General features: G+C 45.5%; 2 protein-coding genes across 3 annotated transcripts; one reads left to right on the top strand and one right to left on the bottom strand.

Annotated features, from left to right (window-relative positions):
* Nucleotides 1-3,963: 3,963 nt before the first annotated feature.
* LOC109741942 (probable E3 ubiquitin ligase SUD1) lies at nt 3,964-10,426 on the bottom strand. 2 transcript variants are annotated; one of them, XM_020301031.3, is made up of 8 exons: nt 10,150-10,426; nt 9,218-9,640; nt 8,037-8,537; nt 7,757-7,938; nt 7,431-7,667; nt 6,539-6,699; nt 6,313-6,446; nt 3,964-6,228 (listed from the first exon to the last, which is right to left on the bottom strand). In XM_020301031.3, the coding sequence occupies exons 2-8, from the start codon at nt 9,563-9,565 to the stop codon at nt 5,740-5,742; spliced, it is 2,052 nt and encodes a 683-aa protein (XP_020156620.1). In that variant the 5' UTR covers nt 9,566-9,640; nt 10,150-10,426; the 3' UTR covers nt 3,964-5,739. The 2 variants fall into 2 exon arrangements, with proteins under 2 accessions (XP_020156620.1, XP_073354339.1); XM_073498238.1 differs by having other exon boundaries at nt 10,211-10,412.
* Nucleotides 10,427-12,256: 1,830 nt separating this feature from the next.
* On the top strand, nt 12,257-13,177 carry LOC141023061 (uncharacterized). The gene has a single exon (XM_073499368.1). It carries the CDS (start codon nt 12,257-12,259, stop codon nt 13,175-13,177), a length of 921 nt encoding a protein of 306 aa, XP_073355469.1.
* The last annotated feature ends 10,352 nt before the right edge of the window (nt 13,178-23,529 follow it).

The following is a 23,529-nucleotide window of genomic DNA, read 5'->3' as shown; positions in this document are numbered from 1 at the left end:
TGGGCGGCGAGATCAAGAACTATGGGGATGTAGGGGCTGACGTCGGAGATTGTGTCAGCAAGAGATATTGGTGCGGCGAGGATGGGTGCAGGGTAGTTTTGTGGAGCTATGGTGAGGGCCGAGAGAGAAGCGGCCGCGGTGTTGGCAGCCTTGGCGATGAGTGCAGCCCGGCGCTCGAAGTAGCCGGGTGGCGGCGGCGGCGGTAGCGTTGGCGGAGCCATACCCTAAACCCTGGGGCCGGTATCTGATACCATAAAAGCTGAATAAAACTATTGCTTATTGATGATTTGGTGCGGCATACAAGAGTATATAAGAGGGTACAAACCGACTTAGGGTAGGGATACAAAACTGACTTGGACTAGAAGTCGTATACCATACTGACTACTCTAACAGTTCCGAGTAATTTGAATATAGTTACGGAACACATAATTCCAACACCTACATGGCCTCAATTGGTTCGGGTGCTTCAATCGACACGGCAACGGTCGGAAGGAGGGGGTGGGTGGTAAAATGAAAAAGGAAATTAAACTTGAGCCACTGCAGGTCCCACGTGTCATAAGAGAATAATGGGTGAAAACTGGGGGGTTATTGCTGGAGTTAGGGGCAATTTTTTGGGGCTCAAGAAATGGTGCAACCTCCATTTGGTCTACGGCAGAGTGAAAATGGGGGCTATTGCTGGGGTTGCTTTCACCGAGTATCCTTAATTAGAAAATGGTTAAATATAATGTGTAGGAATTTGATTTCATGTCTAATTAACTTGAACTACTCCAACAAGTGGTATTTCTTAGTCTGTTTCTATTTTCCAAAACTGGATTCCTTCTAAATTTTGTGCGTTCCAACATGATCCTAAAAACAACACGCAAAATAATTACCTAAAAGCGTGTCCGTATACAAATCATTCTAACTAAACCTCACTACTGCTAGCACAATGTCCGTGTGTTGCAATGAAGCCACAAAAAGGTCAAGGAGTTAGGCAATCGGCTTATGAGATCACTGAAAGGCGTTTGAGTCCCACGATTGTTGCGCTGTTCATGGTTAAAAAGAGCAAGAAGGCGAGGGGAGATCTACATGCGACGATTGTTGGAGAAACGATGATAGGGGCTTTGCAAGATTTGAAGTGAGGTAACATTTTAAGATTTGAAATGTGGGAGGATTGGCATTAGGAAGGAGAGTGCATGAGGTCAATGATCAGTTAGGAGGACGAGGTTTATCACTGCATTGAAATTATATTTTGTTTGCTCTTTTACGCATGATATAGAACAAGAAGAGTTGTTTTGGCAGAGAAACGATAACCAGGAGTATTGTTTGGAGCTGATTTTTCAATTGTATTTGTTTGATTGTGACTTTTACAAGGTTAATGGCCCCACATGTGAACAATAACAGTCGAAGAAAAATGAATTCACCGTCAACTCCGACATAACTTTATAAGCAGGCGAGATGGTTGAGAACCAAATTACGCAGCCATCATGGACCTACCATAGCAATGGCTCTCAAGATGCTTTAACCACATTCAGTGATCTAAACGGTCTTAGATTTTTTTTACGAAGGGAGTACTTAGACCTTGTTCGGAGTTACTCCAGCTCCTAAAATATGAGGAGCTGCGGAGCATCTGTTTCCCAGCTCCATGCTTTTTAACTCCAGCTCCGGGAGTGGAGTGGTGGAGTGGCGGGTCTCCGAACAGGGCCTTACTAGTGTGGTTAAAGCATCTTGGGAGCTAGTAGCGATCTAAACGCTCTTATTTTCTTTACGGATGGAGTAGTTAAGTGCTAGCTCGAGCTCATATAAACTTGGGTGGATTGTAAAATTGAAATAATTGAAAAAATAAAATTCAGATTTTCTTTTTGTGACAAGCATTGACAGATGTTTTGAATGCTTGCAAAGTTTCATCGCGAAACCACATTTTTAGAAGTCGTGGCAAAAAAATCAATGTTGTAAAATTTTTATTTTCAAAAGCATTTTCGAGTGATGATTTATTTATTTTTGCCACGAGTTTCACAAATATCATTTCATGATAAAAGTTTACAAGCATTCGAAAAACATGTATCAATGTTTGTCATAAAAATTCATGTTTTCTAAATTGATTATCATTCTCCGAATTTTAGTATTTTACTGTTTATCCCGAGCTCATTTGGAGCAGAAGAGTGCTTTCGTAGAAGATGGCCCAATTCTTAAATTAGCTTGGCAAAAGTAATCTCATCAAATTAACTTTCTGCTCCCTCCGTCGTGTAGCGGCCGCTACCTACGACCCGATTTATGGAGCGCCGTGCCGAGTGCCGACATTATCCGGTCGATACGATCAAACTGGTGCCACGTACGTAGCCTAATGTCCAGCACTCTGATCTACTACTAGCTACGACCCCTTTACGATTAAACATTTCGACCCGTATAGCACGTGGAGTACTACTAACACTTGAGCTGCATTCCTTTCCCAAAAAAAGAAACACTTGAGCTCCATTGCAGTCTTGACGGGCTTCCCAGTAGCGGTGCCACGTGCGACCACCAAGCCTTTGGAACGAAGGAAATCAGGCACGCCGCAGTGCGTGCACGCTTCGCCGGCGACGGACGCGTGCCGATGTCTGGTCTACATGGCGAGCTGAGACAGCCCCGGCCGGTAAGCAAAGCAAAGGGCCGGTCAAGCAGCGCTGGTGCGATCTGCTGGACCAATGCTGCTGCTTGGGCCACGGCGTGACCATTGACCAACTCTACCCTGTTCAAATTTCCTTCCTTCGATGGCTGACACAAGGAGTGGCACGAGCTACAAGCGGCCAAACTCAGCAGATAAGAATTGCCGTTGTGGAGCAGCAAGAGCCATAACATTTTATGAAAAGAAAAACATAGGCGCGCGATACCTCACCCGTTGAGCTCCTGACGGACAACTTTCGAGCGCTGGGAACTGCACGACTGCACTCCACAGTGCAAGACCCACTGCGCAACAGAGTACCAGAAAACGGCAACAGGATAAGGATAATGCCAGCAAGCAGTTCACTACGCGATGCATTACACTAGCAGGACTGGCTGGGAGTCCAAAAGGATAATTAAGTTTTTCATTTAAAAACAGGAACTCGGCAACAGGTGTTATCAGCAATGTCCCAGCCCAATATAACCGCAGTACTTCTGTAACAAATGGGCAGGCTTGTCTGGTCTCGCTTCAGCTTTACTTCGCTATGAAAACTGTGCACCTTTTACAGGATACCATAGAGCAAACGACACTGTCGAGCTCTCGACCCCCAAAATACTGCAGTCCTTCCATGAGAATTGCAATGTAAAAGTACTGGTTTTTCCAGAAACAAATTCGGAACTCACTCACTGACAGGGGCGCAAAACTAACTCCCACATGAGGTGATGGTTTCATATGCAAACACAATATCACAGTCTCTAGTATATGTTCCTGCTATAGACGGGAAGCACAAACATGAGTGCCTGTTCTAGGCTGAAACAACGGTCAAATCCCACCCATATCAGTCCATATGGCAAGTCCATTCTAGACATGATGTGAACACAATAAAACATTGCAAGTAGACCAAAAAAGCATACATGCATGACAACTTCTATAAAACGCACATTGCGGGGAACCCCTAGAATAATACGAAGATAAATGAAGTACTATAACCCTTCTGAACCTGCACATATCTTTTATGTATGTTGACTGAATCATCACTTTAATCACTACTAATGGCACTCTAAATGAAAATGCAGGGGAGAGTAGCAGACAAGCTCCCTAGGTTTTCTAGAGAGATTAGTTAGATCCATTGCAGGTCATCGGTACCTCAGAAGAACCCCTTTAAGCCCACTTTATTCCTTTCTCTCCAGCAAAAATCAAGCCCAGCCTAACATAAACTACAAACTACTTACGTACATAATTGCCAGAGTTCATTCATCCAAAAAAACATTACTGCCAGAGTTGCACAATTTCAATGCCGCAACTTTGGACCAAGCAATTGTGCAATTTTAAAACTCATTGGGTTAAGAAAAAGGGTTTCCCCCCGCTTTATAGATAAAGCACCATCGCCAACACATGCGAGTAAGATACAAACGCACTCCACCACCACACTCAACGCACGCACCCAAGGCGAGATACAAAGGTGCCGAGCACCGAACACATCACCCCAACGACGACTAAGCACCCTAATGATAAGCCGATAACCACCATGAAGATGAACAATCAACCGAGGAGCGATGAGCCGGACACGACCAAAGCAGGGACTCCAAGACGACGCCCTCAAGAAGGATATGACCTTAGAAAGCCGTCATCGTCTGATCCAGAAGATCAAGTTTTCACCCGGAGTGACGCGTAGGAGGTGGGAGCACCACGACGAAGCCTGCAGGGAGGGGAACGACGTCCGCGGACGCCGCCTCCGTCGGCCAGTACCGGGACTGGTCAAGTGGTGAACCCCGGTGCTCCAACCTCTCCGTCGCAACCCCGCTCCGCCAACCACCCGCAGCCATGCCGCCCAAGCGACCGTGGCTGCCCGCCCGCACCCGAGCCGCGCGGTCAGCCCACGACCAACGTGCCTCCCGCCGCCAGAGCCGCCGCTCTGCCTCCAGACCACCCTGATGATCACCAAAGGCCGAGACTTTGAGAAAATCCGCACCCAAACTGCCTCCGAGACCGCCGGCCAACCACCTCCGCCTCGAGCAACGCCGGAACCGAGAACACATGAGGATGGGGAAGGGGGGAGGGGGAGGAATGGCCCACGGCCACGACCGGCAACCACTTGGGCCGGCGACGGGCAGCTCCGCAACGGAGCTCCCGTCCTTCCAACCAGCTCCCCGCCCCGAAACCACCGGTTTCGCAACCCTGCCATAGGTCCGGCCCCGCGCGAGACCACGGCAGCGGCCCGTGGCCGTAGCAGAGGAAGCAGAGCGCTCGCCGCCACGTCCATGGATGACCACCGGAGGGATCTCCCGTGTCGTACGACGCCGACCAGCCGCAAGGGCCCGACCGGGCAGCGGCGCACACATCCACCAGCTGCCGCGCCGCCCCCCCGCCCACGAGCCATGGCAGGAGAGGCCGACCGCGACCCAGGTCACCCGCGACCCGCGGCTCCGGAGGCGGATCTGGGCGCGCCGCCGGATGCAGCTGCCGCCACCACCGACCTCCAGCCCGCACCACCTCCGCGCTGCCCGTCGCATCGCCACCACGCCCCGTCGCCGGCCCCCGCCGGAGCGCCGTCGAGCTGCTGCGCCCAGCGCCAAGCGCCGCATCCGGGCTGAGGCATCCGGCCCGCGCCGTACCCCTCGAGCGCGGAGACGAGAGAGCCCCGCCGCCGCCTGCGACGGGCGGGCTTTGCCCGCTCGCGCCCTCCGGCGGCGGCGAGGGAGGAGGGAGCGACCGGCGGCGGCGCTAGGGTTAGGCCCCCCGGACGCCCACGGGAGCGTCGCGGGAGGAAGACTCCACTTCAATGCTCTAACTCATTGGGTTCAGCCAGTCGTGTAATGAAAACAAACATGCTAAGTGTACCTGAACTCGGTCAGCTGTGAGGCGGAAACAAGTATGCAAACTGTCTTGTCAAGTTTAGATGTCCACAAATGCTGAATTCAGCAAATGCCCTCCACAACCATATGTACAAGTTCCGCGGGAAATTTGTCTGTTTGGAACCATCTCATTTGCATCCATCCTGTCGGTAACTCGACCTATATATTCCTTCCCGTCTGCACACTCAAGTGTTGATATTACTCACCCTATCCCTCTCTGAAGTGAACTAACTGCTACAAAAAGAAGTCCTCAGAAAAGAGTCATCAGCTTCCGTCTCCAACGTCTTCCAGCCTCCGCCCAATGGCGTAGCGGTCGTGCCTGATAGAATCATGGAGTTGAACGAACAACACCTTGCCAAGATAGTAGAAGACGCAAAGGCCAAAGCTGCCCAACCATGAGAAACGGTAGACTATCAAGTTCACGGAGGCAGAGTAGCCCAATCTTGGGAAGACGCCCTTGGCGAGAACATAAGGAACACCCAGAGCAACGAGTAGCTTCATGGCAACAGGAATGCACACATCTTGAAAGAACCACCACATTGGTCTGAGCTCTGCAGAAAAATCTTCATTTGCACGCTTAAGCTTCGCCTCCCAACTTTCATCGACGTGGTTAATCCATAAGAGCTTAAAGAACCGGCCCAGGAGCCAAGTGCGGAAAAAGTTTAGAGCTGGAAAATCATCATCAGTTCCAACGAAGGGTGATATCAGTAATAAATCAACCAGCAAACCGATCAAGAGAGGAATGATGACCGTCTGGCAAAGAAACAATCAAGTTACTTAGCTGTAGGATAAACTAGAAAAATATATAAATGAAGTCACCTAGATTGAATCCCTCACCCATATGAAGAAAAGCAGATCCCTCTTCAAAGCTAGAAGGCATGTTCCCCCAGAAGTCATGCAGGCAGATAAATCTCTAAGGGCGGCAATGATAGTTGATATGATGCAAAATCCAACAGCAATAGCAAACAAATCTACAAGAAAATACTTGCACAAGTAAGCCCAGACAAGATCAAACATTTACTTCCATTGCAAGTCCAATGATCATCTCTGAACAGTCATTTACCATTGGACTTCAATCCACCTGCTACTGGCAGCGGAGGGATGGCAATGAGCAATGCATGACCTACTGAGACTGGAAACAAAAGCATAGCAGAATAGAATATCACAGCAGTCGACCATGCTAGGACCAAGCGTAGAATTGTTCGAACAGCAGCATATCTCGTGCTGCAATGTGCAAGAAGGGTAAGTAAGCATAATTTGTTTCTCGAAGAGCCCTTTTCACATGATTCATATTGCCCTTATAAAAGCCATGTCAGGCAGCAAAACATTATTTGGATTCAGTACCTCACTTTATTGGCTTATATAGGTTTGAGGATCCAAATATGTAATCTTCTAGTTCTGGAACCTACAGCCTACTTGAACCATATGCAAGTTATCCCTATGCTGAAATTTTACTAAAACAAATCAAAAAATTATGGACTATCATAAGTACCAAATTGTCAGCATGCCAAGTGTGACCGCTTAATGAATTGACAGTGAGCAGAGACCCAAATTGCAAGTTTTCCCTATGGTAGAATTTTACTAAAATAATTAACAGTTGATGGACTAGCATAAGCACCAAACTGTCAGAATGCCAAGGTGTCATCGCTTAATAAATTGACAGAGAAGAGATCCAAGAGTACACGATAATTCCCTGTGAAAGACGAATATTTTGGCAAGAGATGCTGAGATGGACTGTCCCCTTGAACAGAGGTAAACAGGAGAGCGCATGCCAAAATTACTGGCCATTTTACAAGAATGGAAGTACCCTATTTAAACAGTGAACAGTGAAACAATATGGAAGTAAAAGATAGATAGAATTATAAAATGAACGTAGATTCAGTCTGGCCAAAAAGACTAAAATCAGGGCTGACTGTGCAGCTCCTCCCTGAGTGAAAATAAGTATGGGTGTTTACCATTCATCCTTAGCATCATCGCTGGTACCATACTGGTCTTTTGGTGCAACATTGTTCCCAAGAGCCTGACCAGTAGTGACAAACCAGTACCCCACTACCCTCTCCATTACACGCCCAAGGTAGATGACTGTTTTGCCAATGAGATACGACATGTGATGAACAGCAGAAAGTAACTCTGCAAAGTTTAGTAGTGGCCTTTGCCAAACTGATGTGCCCTTAGCAGGATGATCAAAGTAGCTACAATTCAAAAAAATAGTAAAATCAATGTTTTGAGTGAGCATAGATGGGCAGATACATCAGATAAAGAACAGAAATTGAATACTTACGTGATATCTAGTGGGAACACCTCTGGTGCCAAAAGGTCAGCAATTTTGATAGGGACAAGAATGACCAGAACAACAAAGAAAGTGTCCACAAAAAGACCAAGAAGGTTCTTCAAATAAAATTTGTAGAATGGTTCGGAGAAGTTATAGTGGAGAAAGGGAGTGACAACTCCTGGCCCGAATATCTACTCAAAAACAAAATACAACACTCATGAATTATTTTCTGCGTCACTATTAACAATTTAACATGATAAGACCATAAATATAATAGTATGATAATTACCTTGTGAAGAAGTCTGAATAATTTGGGGCGTAGTTTCAAAAAGGAGCGTCCAATAAGCCAATGTAGGGCAGCAGAAGCAATCAGAAAATTGAACCTCTGGGACATTGTTGCACCAAACATTTTTGAAGTGCAGATATCAAGCGACCAGCCGAAGAACAACGGGTATATTATCACGTCGTATAGGATATTAAGAGAAATATTGGCAACTCTGGTTACTTTTATGATCCCTCTGAAGAATATACCATACAATCTTCTAAAGAAAATTGTGACCACAAGGCGCTTGCCCCTCAAGTACAGATAAGTATGCACCACAGCAAAACTTGCACCCACCTTAAAGATAAGTCCATATCCAATTAGAAGGGTAGAAGCTGTTGAAGTGTAAGAATTGACTTCATCCACATTGCCAAAACTGAGACATGATGTTGACCATAGAATTATCCTTCCCAATGAAGATGGGACAAAACAAAATATACAAGCAAGGGCCATGTCAACTATTACCACCTGATTAGACAAGTATATTGTTAGATATTTCTAGAAATAAGTAATAAAAAAGCAAGCAGGAGATATTTCAGGCTCTCATCCTCCAGAAGGACGCAACAAAGCTACAAACCCACAACCTTGTAGATAAAAAAGGGTAGAATTGCCTTAAGAAGGTAATAAGAACATACTACATTAGCATAGCGACTAAAACACCAAAAGAACAAGCTTACACAGTTTTCGCGGTGCAATTGAAATAGTAACCAGAAGAAGTCCAAAATCTATTTGGGAGTAGTCCTCCCACTAGTGTATCCATCCCGGCCAATGGAAGGCACAATTTCAAGGTAGGGAAAGAAGCAAAGAGTTTAACATCATCATATTTTATAGAACAACTTATACCAGTTTCTTCCATGTGACCATCATTCAAGTCTTGCTTACATTTCTTACAATAACCTGTACACATCCAGGATAATACACTTCGAACTAGAGACATATTGTGCTGTGCCACCGTGACCAAATGTAAATAAACAATCAGGAAAGCCTTGGCAAGATGTGCTAAATGCTCCAGTTCAGGACAGAACTGCATTAACAGGTGCTTTACTACGATACGAGAAGGATATTATCGTTCAACGAATACCGTAGCATCGTAATAAACAAATATAAGTAGCACAGATAGGATATTAGTTGAGAAGCGATGATCATACCGCCAAGGAAACTTCAACAGCCAATATCGCTAGGACCTGGAAGGCATCAAATAACCAAAACTCCTGGCTCTCACTCCAAGTAACCAGGCGTTGAACCCAGCGCACATATGGAGCTACAGAAAATGGTGCAACCCAGCGTACAAATGTAGCCCAGAGCGCAACTGAAGCAGGGATGCAGGTCACGGATAGGCGTAGGAAGAGTAGATGGTGCACTTGAGCAAAGGTCGTGGCGAGCGCGAGACGCCATGTCCAGAGGGTGGTGAGCGGAATGACAAACTCCCAAACGACACAGATGACGAAGAAGAGGGGGGGCAGCAGACCCATGAGCTTGCTGGGCAAACCCACCATGAGCTCAGAAACATGCAGCCTCGCGGGGGCATCTGCGGCGTAGAGAGGACGTGTGGAGATGTTGCGGTTACACACCTGCGATGATAAGAAAAACAAGGTCAGACACATCAACATCGTTATCACATCGAAATGGAACTGAAAATGAGTTCAACATAACCACATCAACAATATGACAATAACAACGTATTACATTGCAGAAGGGCATATTTTCCCTGGCAATCTTACATTGCGGAAGGGGACATTTTCCCTGACAATCTTACATTGCGTAAGGGGATATTTTCCCTGGCAATCTTACATTGCGGAAGGGGACATTTTCCCTGGCAATCTTACATTGCGGAAGGGGATATTTCCCCTGGCAATCTTACCAATGCTAAGCATGACATAGCTCTAGTAGTAAATTGGGTCGAAATCAGTACTAAACCAGATGAATCTAGACCAGACCGGAAATAGAAGAAGAACTAAGCGTCCATACCACACCAACAATATGAGGGGATCAATCATGGCGGACATGATGCTGAGACCCAGGGGGGAGGGGCAGAAGCACGCGCCTGGAATCCCTAGCGGGGGGAGGCAAGAGATGATACCTCGCAGCGGTTTTGTTGGCGGGCGGCGAGCCACCGGAGCTGGCAGTCGTCGTGGACGAACCTGATGCTGCCGCGGCAGGCGCAGAGGGCGGTCCGCCTCGGCGGGGAGGCGGCATATGCGGCACTCCTCCCCCTCGTAGTCTACGTCGTCTTATCCGGGGCCATCCGCCGCTGGGAGTGCCGTCTCCGGCGGAGCGGTGGCGGCCGCGGCCCCGGCCCCGACCATCAGGCTTCCTTCGGGAAGCTTCTCTTCGTCACACAACTTCTGTGTCGCGGTGAGGTTTTTGTGCAGGGCGTGAAGGGTTTGTGTCGACCGTTGGATGGAGATCCAACGCCAGTCAAACTGGCTGAAGCTTTTCCACATTTCAGCTGTTATTATTAGATCTCTGACAGAGCCCCGATAATCAAAATTCCGAAAAAATAGGTCCGTCCCGCTAGGTGACGGTTCGTGTCTGGTCCGGCGATCACGGAGCGATTAGGGTTAGGGCTCCTTGGCCCTCGTCCACACCGCGTCCCTCGATCGATCCGCGCCGTCGTAATCTCTCTCGTGAGCGTAGCGCACTCCCGTGCTCCACCCCAGTCCAATCCAACTCACAGCCTTCCATGTGACCTAGGCGCACGGTCGTAATACACTTGTGACCTAGGAGGCGTTTCTTGGGAGGAGGTGCGGGGGAAGGAGGATGGAAGGAGTTGGGAACATGATGAGGAGGCTGAAGTTGTCGGAGGAGGAGAGGAAGGGAGTCAAGATCCGGGCGTCGGCGAAGGAGAAAGGGAAATGCATGGAGCCACAGGCCATTGGGAAGGTGTTGTCAAAGAAGCCTGTCCATCAAGATGCGATCAGCCTCACCCGGGGGCGGATCTGGTGCCCCATCAGGGGAACTGACTGTAAGGAGGTAGGCGACAATCTGTTCTTGTTCACCTTCAAGCAGGAGTCGGGGAAGAGGAAAGCAATGGAGGACGGTCCGTGGATGTTCGACAAGGATTTAGTGGTGGTTGAAGATTTTGATCCGGGGAAGAGGCTGGAGGATTATGAATTTAACAACATGCCCATATGGGTGCGAGTCTATAGCCTGCCTCTAGGCATGATGAATGAGGAGGCAGCGGAGGAAATCGGCAATATCATAGGCAGTTTTGTGGAAGTGGACGCGGGCGCGGATGGGAAAGCAATTGGCAAGTTTATGAGGGTGAAGGTCAGGATGAATATTGAGAAGCCGATCATGAGAGGTTTTACCCTAGAGGAGGATGAAGACCAACAAAAACAGATCAACAGAGAAAGAATATGAACATTGATGGCAAGGGGCAAGATGACGAAGAGGAGGGGTGGTGGTGCCGTTTCGAGTATGAGTTCATGCCTGACTTATGCTACACATGTGGTACAATTGGCCATGGCGAAAAGATTGTGCGACTAAACTGGCGAAAGAAGAGAAATCTCAGTTTGGGAGTTGGTTGAAGGCAGACATGGGGAGGAAGAAGTTGGGCACTGTGGATAGTGGCAGCTGGAAGGGCAAGAGCAGGGGGGACATCCACCAGAACTATGGCTTTAGCAGATCCGGAGATAGGCCTGGGAGTGGGAGTGACAGTTTGTTGTGGCGTAAGGGGGATGATCGCAGTAGCGGGGAAAAGAAGGAATTGACAGAGAAAGGTGAGGAGGTTAACAGCCCACAAAAGATGGCGAATGAGGCTAGGAGGACTGGTAATCCAAAACAACTCAACATGGAGGAAGGACTGGTACAGGACGGAGAGCATGGGGATGTAGGTAACAAACAACTTGTGGCCCAAGTAAAAGCAGTAGAGAAGGCTGCACTCCCATCAGAGAGTAGGGGTGACGAAGGAAAAGACAAGGGGGAGAGAAGGACAAACAGGTCAATGTGCCAAAGAAATTTAAGAGGATTAGCCGGGAAGGAAAGGGAGGAGATTTGAGTGGGAATCATACCAACAAACCAGTTCTGGGGCAGAAGAGGAGGAATGAGATGGAGGATGGTCTTATATTGGAAGCAAAGAAGGGGAAAACAGGACATGGAGGCGCAGTACAGGAGGTAGACGGGTCAGGAAGCGAAAACCAACATATCCCATCGGCCGGGCTGTCAAAGGAGCCCCGCCGGGCCCAATGAAAATCATAAGTTGGAACTGCCGGGGGCTCGGGAATGGCTCGGCAGTTCGTTCCCTCCTTGAATTGGGGAGAGTGGAGGATCCTGATGTTTTGTTTTTGTCTGAAACTAGGCTGTATGAGAAGGAACTGGAACACTTAAGGTGGAAGCTGGGGTTAGTGAATCTGTTGGTGTGGAACCCGGAGGGGAGGAGTAGAGGTATTGCGTTGTTCTGGCGGAGGGGGGTCGATGTTACTCTTAGATCTTATGGGAGGAGACACATGGATGTAGATGTGAAGGAGGGAGACAACCCTATATGGAGGCTCACAGGCGTGTATGGAGAATCAGCTACGGAGAGGAAGAAGGAAACATGGAGAACTCTGAAGATACTCAAACAGCAACATCAGCAAGGGAAGCGCTGGCTATGTGTTGGTGACTTCAACGAGATTTTGTCAGAGGTAGAGAAGGTGGGTGGTGCCCCTAGGGCGCAGCACATGATAAACGGATTCAGGGAGGCGTTGGAGGTTTGTGAGATGGCTGACTTAGGGTTTGAGGGGGATGTTTTCACTTGGAGGAATCATAGCAAGGATTTGAATACATATATCTGCGAGAGACTCGACAGGACAGTAGGGAATGAGGAGTGGAGATCACAGTTCCCAAATCACACGGTGGTTAATGGTATACCTCGGCATTCAGACCACATGCCCATCATCGTCCACACAGAAGGGGAGGATAGGAGGTGGATGAGAGGAGACAGAGGCTTTCGGTTTGAGGCTCGATGGCTGCAAGAGGAGGGATGTGAGGAGATTATTCGGAAGGCCTGGGAGCGGAGTTGGACCAACAGATCGGGGGGTGTGGCAGCGGCGTTGAGGTCAGTGGCGGAGACGATGAGGGAGTGGGATAAGAATGTGGTTGGCGAGCTGGAGGGCAGATTAAGGTGAGCAAAACAAGGCCTTGAGAGGTGCATGCAAGCTCAGGTGTCCCGTGTAAAAATCCTTGAGGAGGCAAGGTTGAGGTGTTTGGTAGAGGAGCTTGAGGAGAAGAAGAATACGATGTGGAAACAGCGGGCACATGTATGGTGGTTGGTTGATGGGGACCGAAATACTCGCTATTTTCATCTAGTGGCGTCTGGGAGGAAGAAGGCGAATAGGATCAAGGAGCTCAGGAGGGAGGATGGTTCCGTAGTAGAGGAGGAAGATTTGACTAATTATGTCTGCTCATTTTTTCAGGAACTCTTCACTTCCACCGCGGGTGACCGTGTTAACGAGCTCATTGATAAGGTCAACCCTCATGTCACCGATGCCATGCATGACGTTCTGGATGCGAGCTATATGAGAGAAGAGGTGAAAGCGGCCTGATGACCCACAAGTGTAGGGGATCTATCATAGTCCTTTCGATAAGTAAGAGTGTCGAACCCAACAAGGAGCAGAAGGAAATGACAAGCGGTTTTCAGTAAGGTATTCTCTGCAAGCACTGAAATTATCGGTAACAGATAGTTTTGTGATAAGGTAATTTGTAACGAGTAACAAGTAATGAAAGTAAATAAGGTGCAGCAAGATGGCCCAATCCTTTTTGTAGCAAAGGACAAGCCTGGAGAAACTCTTATATAGAGAAAAGCGCTCCCGAGGACACATGGGAATTATCATCAAGCTAGTTTTCATCACGCTCATATGATTCGCGTTCGGTACTTTGATAATTTGATATGTGGGTGGACCGGTGCTTGGGTGCTGTCCTTACTTGAACAAGCATCCCACTTATGATTAACCCCTACTGCAAGCATCCGCAACTACAAAAGAAGTATTAAGGTAAACCTAACCATAGCATGAAACATATGGATCCAAATCAGCCCCTTACGAAGCAACGCATAAATTAGGGTTTAAACTTCTGTCACTCTAGCAACTCATCATCTACTTATTACTTCCCAATGCCTTCCTCTAGGCCCAAACAATGGTGAAGTTTCATGTAGTCGACGTTCACATAACACCACTAGAGGAGAGACAACATACATCTCATCAAAATATCGAACGAATACCAAATTCACATGACTACTTATAGCAAGACTTCTCCCATGTCCTCAGGAACAAACGTAACTACTCACAAAGCATATTCATGTTCATAATCAGAGGGGTATTTGCTACCTCTTGAGCACTGCGTTGGTTTTCCCTTGAAGAGGAAAGGGTGATGCAGCAAAGTAGCGTAAGTATTTCCCTCAGTTTTTGAGAACCAAGGTATCAATCCAGTAGGACGCTACGCGCGAGTCCCTCGCACCTACACAAAACAAATAAATCCTCGCAACCAACGCGATAAGGGGTTGTCAATCCCTACACGGTCACTTACGAGAGTGAGATCTGATAGATATGATAGGATAATATTTTTGGTATTTTTATGATAAAGATGCAAAGTAAAAAAGCAAAAGAAATAACTAAGTATTGGAAGATTAATATGATGAAGATAGACCCGGGGGCCATAGGTTTCACTAGTGGCTTCTCTCAAGAGCATAAGTATTTTACGGTGGGTGAACAAATTACTGTTGAGTAATTGACAAAATTGAGCATAGTTATGAGAATATCTAGGTATGATCATGTATATAGGCATCACGTCCGAGACAAGTAGACCGACTCCTGCCTGCATCTACTACTATTACTCCACACATCGACCGCTATCCAGCATGCATCTAGAGTATTAAGTTCATAAGAACAGAGTAACGCCTTAAGCAAGATGACATGATGTAGAGGGATAAATTCATGCAATATGATAAAAAAAAACCATCTTGTTATCCTCGATGGCAACAATACAATACGTGCCTTGCTGCCCCTACTGTCACTGGGAAAGGACACCGTAAGATTGAACCCAAAGCTAAGCACTTCTCCCATTGCAAGAAAGATCAATCTAGTAGGCCAAACCAAACTGATAATTCGAAGAGACTTGCAAAGATAACCAATCATACATAAAAGAATTCGGAAAAGATTCAAATATTGTTCATAGATAAACTTGATCATAAACCCACAATTCATCGGTCTCAACAACCACACCGCAAAAGAAGATTACATCGAATAGATCTCCACGAGAGAGGGGGAGAACATTGTATTGAGATCCAAAAAGAGAGAGGAAGCCATCTAGCTAATAACTATGGATCCGAAGGTCTGAGGTAAACTACTCACACTTCATCGGAGAGGCTATGGTGTTGATGTAGAAGCCCTCCGTGATGGATGCCCCCTCCGGCGGAGCTCCAGAACAGGCCCCAAGATGGGATCTCGTGGGTACAAAAGGTTGCGGCGGTGGAATTAGGTTTTTGGCTCCGTATTTGATCGTTTGGGGTACGTAGGTATATATAAGAGGAAGAAGTACGTCGGTGGAGCAACATGGGGCCCATGAGGGTGGAGGGCGCGCCTGGGGGGGGGGGTAGGCGCGCCCCCTACCTCGTGGCTTCCTCGAAGATTCTCTTACGTAGGGTCCAAGTCTCCTGGATCATGTTCGTTCCAAAAATCACGTTCCCGAAGGTTTCATTCCGTTTGGACTCCGTTTGATATTCTTTTTCTGCGAAACTCTGAAATAGGCAAAAAACAGCAATTCTGGGCTGGGCCTCCTGTTAATGGTTAGTCCCAAAAATAATATAAAAGTGAATAATAAAGCCCAATAATGTCCAAAACAGAAGATAATATAGCATGGAGCAATCAAAAATTATAGATACGTTGGAGACGTATCAAGCATCCCCAAGCTTAATTCCTGCTCGTCCTCGAGTAGGTAAATGATAAAAACAGAATTTTTGATGCGGAGTGCTACTAGGCATAATTTCAATGTAATTCTTCTTAATTGTGGTATGAATATTCAGATCCGAAAGATTCAAGATAGAAGTTCATATTGACATAAAAAATAATAATACTTCAAGCATACTAACTAAGCAATTATGTCCTCTCAAAATAACATGGCCAAAGAAAGTTCATCCCTACAAAATCATATAGTTTAGTCATGCTCCATTTTCGTCACACAAGAATGCTCTCATCATGCACAACCCCGATGACAAGCCAAGCAATTGTTTCATACTTTAGTAATCTCAAACCTATAAACTTTCACGCAATACATGAGCGCGAGCCATGGATATAGCACTATGGGTGGAATAGAGTATAATGATGGGGGTTATGTGGAGAAGACAAAAAGGAGAAAGTCTCACATCAACGAGGCTAATCAATGAGCTATGGAGATGCCCATCGATTGATGTTAATGCAAGGAGTAGGGATTGCCATGCAACGGATGCACTAGAGCTATAAATGTATGAAAGCTCAACAAAAGAAACTAAGTGGGATTGCATCCAACTTGCTTGCTCACGAAGACCTAGGGCACTTGAGGAGGCCCATTGTTGGAATATACAAGCCAAGTTCTATAATGAAAAATTCCCACTAGTATATGAAAGTGACAAAACAAGAGACTCTCTATCATGAAGATTATGGTGCTACTTTGAAGCACAAGTGTGGTAAGAGGATAGTAACATTGTCCCTTCTCTTTTTTTTTATTCCTCACTTGGGACAATGCTCTAGAAAATGATGATCATCACACTTCTATTTATTTACAACTCAATGATTACAACTCGATACTAGAACAAAGTATGACTCTATATGAATGCCTCCGGCAGTGTACCGGGATATGCAATGAACCAAGAGTGACATGTATGAAAGAATTATGAACGGTGGCTTTGCCACAAATACTATGTCAACTACATGATCATGCTAAGCAATATGACAATGATGAACGTGTCATGATAAACGGAATGGTGGAAAGTTGCATGGCAATATATCTCGGAATGGCTATGGAAATGCCATAATAGGTAGGTATGGTGGCTGTTTTGAGGAAGATATAAGGAGGTTTATGTGTGAAAGAGCGTATCATATCACGGGGTTTGGATGCACCGGCGAAGTTTGCACCAACTCTCAATGTGAGAAAGGGCAATGCACGGTACCAAAGAGGCTAGCAATGGTGGAAGGGTGAGAGTGCGTATAATCCATGGACTCAACATTAGTCATAAAGAACTCACATACTTATTGCAAAAATCTACAAGTCATCAAAAACCAAGCACTACGCGCATGCTCCTAGGGGGTAGATTGGTAGGAAAAGACCATCGCTCGTCCCCGACCGCCACTCATAAGGAGGACAATCAAAGAACACCTCATGTTTCAAATTTGTTACATAACGTTTACCATACGTGCATGCTACGGGACTTGCAAACTTCAACACAAGTATTTCTCAAATTCACAACTACTCAACTAGCACGTCTTTGATATTATTACCTCCATATCTCAAAACAATCATCAAGTATCAAACTTCTCTTAGTATTCAAAACACTCATAAGAAAGTTTTTACTATTCTTGAATACCTAGCATATTAGGATTATTTAAGCAAATTACCATGCTATTTAAGACTCTCAAAATAATCTAAGTGAAGCATGAGAGATCAATAGTTTCTATAAAACAAATCCACCACCGTGCTCTAAAAGATATAAGTGAAGTACTAGAGCAAAACTATATAACTCAAAAGATATAAGTGAAGCACATAGAGTATTCTAATAATTTCCGAATCATGTGTGTCTCTCTCAAAAGGTGTGTACAGCAAGGATGATTGTGGTAAACTAAAAAGCAAAGACTCAAATCATACAAGACGCTCCAAGCAAAACACATATCATGTGGTGAATAAAAATATAGCTCCAAGTAAAGTTACCGATGGAAGTAGACGAAAGAGGGGATGCCTTCCGGGGCATCCCCAAGCTTTGGCTTTATGGTGTCCTTAGATTATCTTGGGGGTGCCATGGGCATCCCCAATCTTAGGCTCTTGCCATTCCTTGTTCCATAATCCATCAAATCTTTCACCCAAAACTTGAAAACTTCACAACACAAAACTCAACAGAAAATCTCGTGAGCTCCGTTAGCGAAAGAAAACAAAAGACCACTTCAAGGTACTGTAATGAACTCATTCTTTATTTATATTGGTGTTAAACCTATTGTATTACAACTTCTCTATGGTTTATAAACTCTTTTACTAGCCATAGATTCATCAAAATAAGCAAACAACACACGAAAAACAGAATCTGTCAAAAACAGAACAGTCTGTAGTAATCTGTAACTAACGCAAACTTCTGGAACTTCAAAAAATCAGCCAAAATAGGACGACCTAGACAATTTGTTTATTGATCAGCAGAAATTGGAATAAATATTTTATCACGTTCTGGTGAATTTTAACAATTATTTTCGTGAACAGAAAGTTTCTGGAATTTTCTGCAAGATCAAATAACTATCATCCAAGAAGATCCTATAGGTTTAACTTGGCACAAACACTAATTAAAACATAAAAACACATCTAATCAGAGGCTAGATCAAAGATTTATTCCTAAACAGAATCAAAAAGCAAAAAACTAAAAATAAAATTGGGTTGCCTCCCAACAAGCGCTATCGTTTAACGCCCCTAGCTAGGCATAAAAGCAAGGATAGATCTAGGTATTGCCATAATAATGGTACGGCAAGTCATGAAAACTTTTCTCATATTCTCTACGTTCAGCTGCAAGTTTTCTTTGAGGCAAGCAAAAATAATCAAAAGGGCTAAATTTAATGGGACAAAAGTCCCCAAGATCAATCTCGGGAGGTATGGGTTCCTCCCTTGGCCCTTTGTATTGCACAACCAATTCATCATTACAAGCATTCTTTTGGCAAAAAGTCACAAGCCTTTGTTCAAGAGGAAAACCTAATCCATTATTCTGAATAGAAAAATCATCATTAAGCTCGGAAATTCTATCAACTAGAACATCGGCGGGAACCTTTTTCCTAAGATTTTCATTATAAGCAATATGATCCAAAGATTGTAAACGCATCATATCTTCTTGATTAAAAAGGATAGCTTCTATGGGAGGATGGCTAGCATCTACCCTATAATGCGCAAAGATTTCTCTAGCCTCTTTCATTATGAATCTAAACTCATGAGCCAAAAAGATAGTGGTGGCACGCTTAACAGAAGAATGCTCAATATTAGAAAATTCTAGGAAAATTCTTTGTATGCAAGGATGCATATGAAGAAATTGCCTTTCAAGTTCAACTACAAGCAAAGAAATTGCATCCGCAAGGCTACTAGTTTTATGAAGAATAGAGGCACCCATAATGGGCAAAGCGCCGGCACAAGTAAAGAAATCTTGAATAACTCCTTTCCCAATAATATTACCACTACCGACTCGAAACTTTTTGGTGTGCAAGATAGTAGGTTCCTCAAGAAGATCATCGGAAGCATCAAAATTTCCCAAGTTGTTATTATTGCCTTCATTAGCGATAACCTCCCCAGATTCAGACATGGCGAAAGGAAGACGAGCGAAAAGAGGCAAACGGAAAAAAGAAGGCGAATAAAACGGCAAGGGTGAAGTGGGGGAGAGGAAAACGAGAGGCAAATGGCGAATAATGTAATGCGGGAGATAAGGGTTTGTGATGGGTACTTGGTATGTTGACTTTTGCGTAGACCTCCCTGGCAACGGCGCCAGAAATCCTTCTTGCTACCTCTTGAGCACTGCGTTGGTTTTCCCTTGAAGAGGAAAGGGTGATGCAGTAAAGTAGCATAAGTATTTCCCTCAGTTTTTGAGAACCAAGGTATCAATCCAGTAGGAGGCTACGCGCGAGTCCCTCGCACCTACGCAAAACAAATAAATCCTCGCAACCAACGTGATAAGGGGTTGTCAATCCCTACACGGTCACTTACGAGAGTGAGATCTGATAGATATGATAGGATAATATTTTTGGTATTTTTATGATAAAGATGCAAAGTAAAATAAAAGCAAAGTAAAAAGCAAAAGAAATAACTAAGTATTGGAAGATTAATATGATGAAGATAGACCCGAGGGCCATAGGTTTCACTAGTGGCTTCTCTCAAGAGCATAAGTATTTTACGGTGGGTGAACAAATTACTGTTGAGCAATTGACAGAATTGAGCATAGTTATGAGAATATCTAGGTATGATCATGTATATAGGCATCACGTTCGAGACAAGTAGACCGACTCATGCCTGCATCTACTACTATTACTCCACACATCGACTGCTATCCAGCATGCATCTAGAGTATTAAGTTCATAAGAACAGAGTAACGCCTTAAGCAAGATGACATGATGTAGAGGGATAAATTCATGCAATATGATAAAAAAAAACCATCTTGTTATCCTCGATGGCAACAATACAATACGTGCCTTGCTGCCCCTACTGTCACTGGGAAAGGACACCATAAGATTGAACCCAAAGCTAAGTACTTCTCCCATTGCAAGAAAGATCAATCTAGTAGGCCAAACCAAACTGATAATTCGAAGAGACTTGCAAACATAAACAATCATACATAAAAGAATTCGGAGAAGATTCAAATATTGTTCATAGATAAACTTGATCATAAACCCACAATTCATCGGTCTCAACAACCACACCGCAAAAGAAGATTACATTGAATAGATCTCCACGAGAGAGGGGGAGAACATTGTATTGAGATCCAAAAAGAGAGAGGAAGCCATCTAGCTAATAACTATGGACCCGAAGGTCTGAGGTAAACTACTCACACTTCATCGGAGAGGCTATGGTGTTGATGTAGAAGCCCTCCGTGATGGATGCCCCCTTCGGCGGAGCTCCAGAACAGGCCCCAAGATGGGATCTCGTGGGTACAGAAGGTTGCGACGGTGGAATTAGGTTTTTGGCTCCGTCTTTGATCGTTTGGGGTACGTAGGTATATATAGGAGGAAGAAGTACGTCGGTGGAGCAACATGGGGCCCACGAGGGTGGAGGGCGCGCCGGGGGGGGGGGGGGTAGGCGCGCCCCCTACCTCGTGGCTTCCTCGAAGCTTCTCTTACGTAGGGTCCATGTCTCCTGGATCATGTTCGTTCCAAAAATCACGTTCCACTACAAAAATAATACACTTCCGTGATGATACGTGTTTGTCACAGTAGGTCGCGTTTTTTGTCATGCATGTACATCCATGACAAATTTATGACAGAATCAAGATAGTCATACCTGTGCTGTCGTAGAAGTGTTCCATGACATTACCAAAATTATCATCACGGAAGTGCCCACTTCCATGACGATAAATCGCGCGTCACAGAAGTGCTTTCGTCAAGGGTGACCGACACGTGGCATCCACCGTAACGGAATGCCGTTAAGCTATCGGGTCGGGTTTTGGATCTCATAACCCGTTAACAGCCCCGACCAATGGGGATTTTCCACGTGTAAAATCATCATTGGCTGGAGGAAACACGTGTCGGCTCATCGTTGGGACAGATGCCATCCACTCATTGGACAGAAGGAGCCTATGATACGTCGACACGTGGCACAGCCCAACAGAGGCCCATTCCTGTGAAAAAGGCCGGCCCGTTTGACTTGGTCAAAAGGTGGCGGGCCGGCCCATGGAAAGCCTGTTAACGGCCTGTTCGCATATAGCCCATTTACAGCCCACTAACCCAAGGCCCGTTACGCCCTATCCGAATTAGGCCAGTAGCGTCATCTGGGCCATCCAATATGATTCCAGCCCGTTTTCACTTCTGGCCCATGTATGGCCCATGACGTCTTTCGGCCCATATGAGGCCCTATGTAACTCTTGGCCTATTAACGGCCCGTGGTGAAACTGGCCCGTAATGAACAGTGTATCACTTTACACCCATTAACGGCCTGTGGTGAAACTGGCCCGTAATGAACAGTGTATCACTTTATACCCATTAACGGCCCGTTATTCCGTTGGGTCGTTTCCAGCCCATGTTATCTTTCGGCCTTCTCAGAGCCCATTTATTCTTGGGCTCATTTCCAGCATTCGTTTACTTACGGCCCGTTACTGTCATTTTCTGCTTGTGGGCCAAATTCAGCCTGTGGTTACAGTCGGCCCGTTTGTGGTCCGTTAATATGTTGGGCCGTTTTCATAGCGTCATCAAATACGGCCTATTAACGATGGCCCGTTATGGTCGGCCCATGAACGGACGATTCCAACTCTAGCCCGTTTACGGCCATAATGCGGTCTGTTTGGCCCATGTTTGGCCAATCGATCATACGGCCCGTATAAGGCCCATTGATGATACGGCCCGCAGAAGGCCCATTGTTTCTACGGCCTGTAGAAGGCCCATTGTTTCTACGGCCCGTAGAAGGCCCACTGTTTCTACGGCCAGTAGGAGGCCCAGTGTCACTACAGTAAATATTAGCCCATGGTTATTGTGGCCTAGTTTTAAAAAATAGGTTATTGCAGCCACTAGCTAACCGCGGAAAAAGAACTGCAATGACTACAAGCAAACAAATAAATAAGACAACAAGGAAATAAATAAGCAAGCAACTAACGCTAGGCTATCACGGCTATTACACATATTACATCCACTGGGCATCAAAGTTTGCCACCAGTGCAAATATAGGGAACAAAGCAGCATATGAACGCCGCAGCAAAATAAGTCCAGAACTGAAACCACTTCAGAAGAGCGCAAGAAACAATATCCTGGGTACCCATAATGCTGGCAAGATGCTTAGCAAGCTTATTAACTTTCTCTTGTTTGGCGCTTAAATCCTCCAGCACTTGCTGTTGCACCAGAAAGTATGCATCTGAATTCTGCAGGGACTTCCTCAGTCCTTCGGCTTCCTGTCACATAACATAATGATGATTGGCTAAACAGCATGGCATTGCATAATTCACATATATAATGCCTTTGCAACAAGATAGCATTGTATAATTCACATATATAATGTCTTGCAACAAGATGGCAATGCATAATTCACATATATGGTAATTAGACACTGAACAGGTGGCATTCACACAAAGCATGTCTAAACTAATCAAATGACATAGCAATGTGAGACACCATACGCACGATATGAGCAACATAACCCTGCCAAGTTAGAGCATACACCTCGGGGGGGGATAGGACTGGTCATCTGTCTCTGAATCCTCCTCTGAGGAGCTATCCATAACCAGCGAGATATGCGCTTCATCAGATAGCATAGTCTGCTCTGAAGACCTTGTTTTTACTCCAGAATTTGCCATCACCGTGTCAAATGGCTGATGCACACGAAGAGCAGTTGAATGTACTAACATTGTTGACAAATGTAATATGTAACGAAAAAAAGGATGGCCTGATATAATTTACATATAAGATGACTGGCTAAGCAGGATGGCATTACAAAATTCACATATATGATGCCTGGCTAAACAAGATGGCGTTGCATAATTCACATAAACGATGAATAAACTAAACAGATGGCATTCACACAAAGGATGTCTAAACTAAGCAGATGACATATTTGATGTATAAAGTAAGCAATGCAAGAC

The sequence above is a fragment of the Aegilops tauschii genome, chromosome 5 (genome assembly GCF_002575655.3).
Source record: "Aegilops tauschii subsp. strangulata cultivar AL8/78 chromosome 5, Aet v6.0, whole genome shotgun sequence".
NCBI lineage: Eukaryota > Viridiplantae > Streptophyta > Magnoliopsida > Poales > Poaceae > Aegilops > Aegilops tauschii.
The sequence above is the reverse complement of the archived record's forward strand: the minus strand, read 5'-3'. Positions and strand labels throughout refer to the sequence as shown.